The sequence below is a fragment of the Rhinopithecus bieti genome, unplaced genomic scaffold (assembly GCF_001698545.2).
Source record: "Rhinopithecus bieti isolate Rb0 unplaced genomic scaffold, ASM169854v2 scaffold_22, whole genome shotgun sequence".
Lineage (NCBI taxonomy): Eukaryota > Metazoa > Chordata > Mammalia > Primates > Cercopithecidae > Rhinopithecus > Rhinopithecus bieti.
The window spans coordinates 1,613,607-1,619,405 of record NW_016803136.1 but is presented as its reverse complement, the minus strand read 5'-3'; the positions used below and the strand labels follow the sequence as shown (position 1 = coordinate 1,619,405).

Genomic DNA, 5,799 nt, shown 5'->3' with positions numbered 1-5,799 from the left:
CAGGGCAAGCCTGGATAAGAGTTGAGAAACTGCCCTAGCACAAAGTCAGTTTTCAAAGACTAGGAAAGATGTGTGTTTCTCTTAATCTATCTTTTATTTATTTATTTATTTTATTTTATTTTTTATTTTTTTTTTGAGATGGAGTCTCACTCTGTCACCCAGGCTGGAGTTCGCTGGCATGATCTCCACTCACTGCAAACTCTGCCTCCCAGGTTCATGTCATTCTCCTGCCTCATCCTCCCAAGTAGCTGGGACTACAGGTGCCCACCACCACGCCCGGCTAATTTTTTCTATTTTTAGTAGAGATGGGGTTTCACCATGTTGGCCAGGATGGTCTCGATCTCCTGACCTCATGATCCACCTGCCTCGGCCTCCCAAAGTGCTGGGATTACAGGCGTGAGCCACCGCGCCTGGCCGAAGGAATCTATCTTTAGTTTGGGTCCTTGATTAGACACGCACTCACAATTTTCTCATTATGCAAAATATATATCAGAGGATGTATATTCTCAAAGTATTGTGGATGAATCTTTTTTTCTTTACTTGAATCCCAGTTTAAATGTACTAGGGATGGCCAGGCACGGTGGCTTACGCCTGTAATCCCAACACTTTGGGAGGCCAAGGCGGGTGGATCATGAGGTCAGGAGTTCGAGACCAGCCTGGCCAACATGGTGAAACCCTATCTCTACTAAAAACACAAAAATTAGCCAGTCGTGCTGGCCGCTTGTAATCCCAGCTACTCGGGAGGCTGAGGCAGGAGAATCACTTGAACTCAGGAGGCAGAGGTTGCAGTGAGCCTAGGTCATGCCACTGCATTCTAGCCTGGGCAACAGAGTGAGACTATGTCTCATAAATAAATAAATAAAAAATAAACACACTAGGGATATTAGCAAGATACCCTTTTGGTATAGAGTCACTCCCTCTTTATTTTAATACAAAATGTCACAGATTAAATTTGGTTTATGAAGTACATACATATTCTCACTTTCTGTTATCTCTACTAATAGATGATTAATGCAAAATATTGAGTAATTTTAAAAAATCGATACTTAATTTTTTAGAAATAATTAGAGATTTAACGCTGACATAAATACCCACAGTTCCTGGGCCTAGTTCTGTCAGAGGGTAATCTATAAATAATTCACAAAGCTGACATCACTCACTGTAGTGCGATCATGCTTTTCTGGAAAATTTTAGCAGCGGTTCTAATATAGATTGCCAGTTATCAGTAGTTGGCAATGCAAGTCCACTTTTAATGATGCACACGCTGATTATTCAGACTACAAATTGTCCGTGCCCTGGCCGGCTCCTTCCTGCCACCGCCTTTTAGCATTTTCAGTGCTCGTTAACACATACACCAGAAGGTGGGCATTGAACAAGGCGGAGAAGGAGAAACAAAATCAGTGAAGCACTTCGGAGAAGCTCTGATGAGAGATTTTAATACAATTTGTAGAATTATTAACTAGAATTGAGTCATTTGGATTCCCTGTGAAATGTATTTACTTGCTCTATTCTTGTTCTATTCTTGTATCTTAGCAACAGATAGTAGAATTGCCTCCAGAGAGACAACATTATTCCTATTATTCCTACATTTAGTGTTTTCCTTTTTTTTTTTTTTTTTTTTTTTGACGGAGTCTTGCTCTGTCGCCCAGGCTGGAGTGCAGTGGCCGGATCTCAGCTCACTGCAAGCTCCGCCCCCCGGGTTTACGCCATTCTCCTGCCTCAGCCTCCCAAGTAGCTGGGACTACAGGCGCCTGCCACCTCGCCCGGCTAGTTTTTTGTATTTTTTAGTAGAGACGGGGTTTCACCATATTAGCGAGGATGGTCTCGATCTCCTGACCTTGTGATCCGCCCGTCTCGGCCTCCCAAAGTGCTGGGATTACAGGCTTGAGCCACCGCGCCCGGCCATAGTGTTTTCCTTTATAAAACTTATTATTTTTTTTTTTTTTTTTTTTGGAGACAGAGTCTCGCTCTGTCGCCCAGGCTGGAATGCAGTGGTGCGATCTTGGCTCACTGCAACCTTTGCCTCCCAGTTTCAAGTGATTCTCCAGCTTCAGCCTCCCGAGTAGCAGGGATTACTGGTGCACACCACCACGCTCAGCTAAGTTTTTATATTAGTAGAGACGAGGTTTCACCGTGTTGGCCAGGCTTATCTCAAACTCCTGACCTCAAGTGATCCTCCTGCCTCATCCTCCCAAAGTGCTGGGATTACAGGCATGAGCCACAGCACCCAGCCTATAAAACATTTTCACACAATGGTTCATAATATTTTCTTTATCCATTACATTTATACCTAGACTATTTATTTCTTTGTGAATTTTTTTGTTTTGTGAGACAGAGTTTTGCTCTGTTACCCAGGCTGGAGTGCAGTGGTGTGATGTTGGCTCACTGTAACCTCTGCCTCCTGGATTCAAGCAATTCTTGTACCTCAGCCTCCAGAGTAGCGGGGACTACAGGCGCATGCCACCATGCCCAGTTAATTTTTGTATTTTTAGTAGAGACAGAGTTTTGCCATTTTGGCCAGGCTACTCTCAAACTTCTGACCTGAGGTGATCCGTCCACCTCAGCCTTCCAAAGTGCTGGGATTATAGGCAAGAGCCACGGTGCCCAGCCTGGTGAGTGGTTTTTTTGAGATTCCTGGCATGTGTTCGGTGATAATCACAATTATTTGATGCTTTTTCCAGTTTTCCAGAAAACTGAATGTTTCCTCTTAAATACTAGTATCTTTTATCTTCCAACCTGTTTTGTTGGAAACATAATTTGCCTCATGCTTAAACTGAGGCTACTGAACATAATTGAAGCATTTCTGTATGCCCAAGATTATCTTTACTGTACATACTCCTAGGACAGATGACTTTGACAAAAACCGGCACAGGTGGAGCCTCTGGCTAAGTGACACGTTATAAGTGGACTTTTAAAATGCTAATTAGCCACCATGTTTTCTTTTCTGAAATGAACAAATTTTTTTTTTTCTTTTTTTTTTTGGAGACAGGGTCTCACTCTGTCGTCCAGGCTGGAGTGCCATGGCGCGATCTCGGCTCACTGCAACCTCCACCTCCTGGGTTCAAGCAATTCTGCCTCGGCCTCCCAAGTAGCTGGGACTGCAGGCGCCCACCACCACGCCTGGCTAATTTTTTGTGTTTTTAGTAGAGACGGGGTTTCACCGTGTTAGCCAGGATGGTCTCGATCTCCTGTCCTTGTGATCTGCCTGCCTCGGCCTCCCAAAGTGCTGAGATTACAGGTGTGAGCCACTGCACCCGGCCAAAATGAACAAAATTTTAAAGTAAACTACTATGGGGTTGAAAAGACCAAAAAAGAAAAAAATAATAAATTTTACAAATATGGTAAAACTTCTTAAAAATATTTATTTCTTTATTTTATGGTTTTTTGTTTTTTGTTTTTTTTTTCCAGACAGGGCCCGCTGTCACCGAGGCTGGAGTGCAGTGGTGTGATAATGGCTCACTGCAGCCTCACACTCCGGGGCTCAATTGATCCTCCCACCTCAGCCTCCTGAGTAGCTGGGACTACAGATATGCATCACTATGGCTGGCTAATTTTTTTAATTTTTTTTTTTTAGAGACCAAATCTAGCTGTGTTGTCCAGGCTGGCCTTGAACTCATAGGCTCAAGCAATCCTTCTGCCTTAGCCTCGGGGTTACAGGCAGGAGCCCCGGGGCCTGGCCTGCTTAAATATATAAAGTTCGGGTTAGTAACTAGGTCGCTTGTTCTATTAACCAGCCAAAGACCAGATAAACAAAAGCCTTTGGGCTCTAAAACTCTGGGAAGTCACCTCAACAGGGGCTCTGGTTTCTGTGTTCTCCCTCAGGAACATCCTGAAACTATCTAGAACGCTCCCTACTCTTCATTCCTTTTTTATTGCTTTTCTATAAGTTCTCATCTTGGGCTATTTCGTGGTGTAGAGACACAGTCATCAGGTTCCAGGACTCCAGTGGACTTGGTGTGGTTCATGCACTTTGCTTCCTGGGGACCAGAGCTTGCGGTGAGTCATGGTCCATCTGATTTACTTTGGATCCGGCCGTGGCGCCATGACTCACACGGGCTGCAGGCCTAGCTGCCCGGCTCATCTTCTGAGGAATAGACAGCGAGGCCAGGGCTCATATCCTGACACCTTTTTCCTTCTTTCCTCTTGCCCTGTCAGGATGTAAAGGGAGCATCGTTACCGACAGCAGGCAGGTGCGCCTTGCCACGGGCATCTTCCCTGTTATCAGCCTCCTGAACCACTCCTGCAGCCCCAACACCAGCGTGTTCTTCACTAGCACTGTTGCCACCATCCGGGCGTCACAGCGGATTGGAAAGGGGCAAGAGATTCTGCACTGCTACGGTGAGCCATCCCTCCACGCTGCTGTCCTGCCCTTCTCCGACAGAAAAGGACGGGGGGACGCGAGTCAGCAAGCCACCGGGCATGTGACTTCACCTGTCTACTGTCTGCTTCCTGGAAGAGGCAGTGAACACCTAGGCCTAAAACAAGGAAGGGAGGAAGGAAGGAAGGGCCTTCGTACTAGGGCTCCATTGTGGCTAAACTATGTCTTGCTCTGTTTAATTACTATAAATTTCCTATTCTGAAAATGGGCTAGGAACAGCTTCTTGGCTTCTCTTTCTTCCTGTCTCAGCAACTTGGAAGCTTATTTTAGTATCCAGTTCCACAAATGTTTGAGTAAAGGTTAGCTGTCCCATGATAAGTCATTGTCCAGACCCTCCGCTAGCTGAAGGTTTTTAAGTAGTGTTTGACTCTCTCTTGCTTTCAATATTGGCTGAGGGTGATCTCCCTCCAGGGCCTCACAAGAGCCGGATGGGGGTTACCGAAAGGCAGCGGAAGCTGAGGTCTCAGTATTTCTTTGACTGCACCTGTCCAGCTTGTCAGACGGAGGCACACAGGATGGCTGCAGGGCCCAGGTGGAAAGCATTCTGTTGCAGCAGTTGCAGAGCGCCCATGCAGGTAATTGTCTCCTCTCCCTTCTACTTTTCCCGGAGGTCCATTTTCCAGCCCGAGGGTGATCAGTGTTTGGGAGGAAGCCGCCTCCATTGTAGCCAGTCATCCTGCATTGTAGCCAGTCATCCGCATACACTGCTTCCCCTCCAGAGAAACCACAGGGAAAGGTTCCATTTAATGTTTCTCTTATAAAGGACAGAATATCCCTTCTGAACTGGTGTGGGATTTGGGGGAGACTAGGAATCTATTTGCTCAAGTAAGTCATTGAAAAGTCCCAGGATAGGCCAGGCACAGTGACACTGTGGGAAGATCACTTGGAGGCCAGGAGTTCAAGACCAGCCTGGGCAACATAGCAAGACCCTGTCTCTACCAAAAAAAATTTCAAGAAAAAAATTCCAGGATGAGGCTTCTTAAGATACAGCTTGATCCAGGGGCTTTCTGTCCACCCTCAGCTTCATTTTCTTCGTGGTGGCCCCATCCTCACACAGACTTCCCTGTTATGGTGCAGGAGAGCTGCCAGCAGCCTGCGGACCTCCTGCCAAGGAGGATAAGAGCGCTCGCCGCTCTAACAGCAGCCTGGGCAAAGACGCTACTGAGTTTCGTTGACCTGAGAACTGTGGCGACATAGTTTTCCTCCAGCCATTTGGGCCAGAGAAAGGAGCTATATGTGAGCCACATGCCACACCCTCAGCTATAGGGCACCAGCCGTGGGACTGAGGGTGAGAGGGATCCTCATGAGAAACTGGGTTGCTGTTGCCAAATGAGAAAATAGATATGGGCCTTTGAAGCACAGCAGATGCCCACCTCAGGTTTTTTTTTGTTTTTTTGTTTTTTTGTTTTTTTTTTTTTGAG

General features: G+C 46.2%; 1 protein-coding gene across 4 annotated transcripts in view; it reads left to right on the top strand.

The window, feature by feature from the left end:
* Positions 1–5,799, top strand: part of SMYD4 (SET and MYND domain containing 4) — a 52,356-nt gene that overhangs the window by 35,146 nt on the left and 11,411 nt on the right. For all 4 annotated transcript variants that reach the window (XM_017866841.1, XM_017866855.1, XM_017866847.1 and 1 more), the window contains 2 exons: positions 4,156–4,338; positions 4,790–4,953. In XM_017866841.1, coding sequence (XP_017722330.1) covers positions 4,156–4,338; positions 4,790–4,953 — 347 coding nt within the window. The remainder of the gene's footprint in view (positions 1–4,155; positions 4,339–4,789; positions 4,954–5,799) is intronic.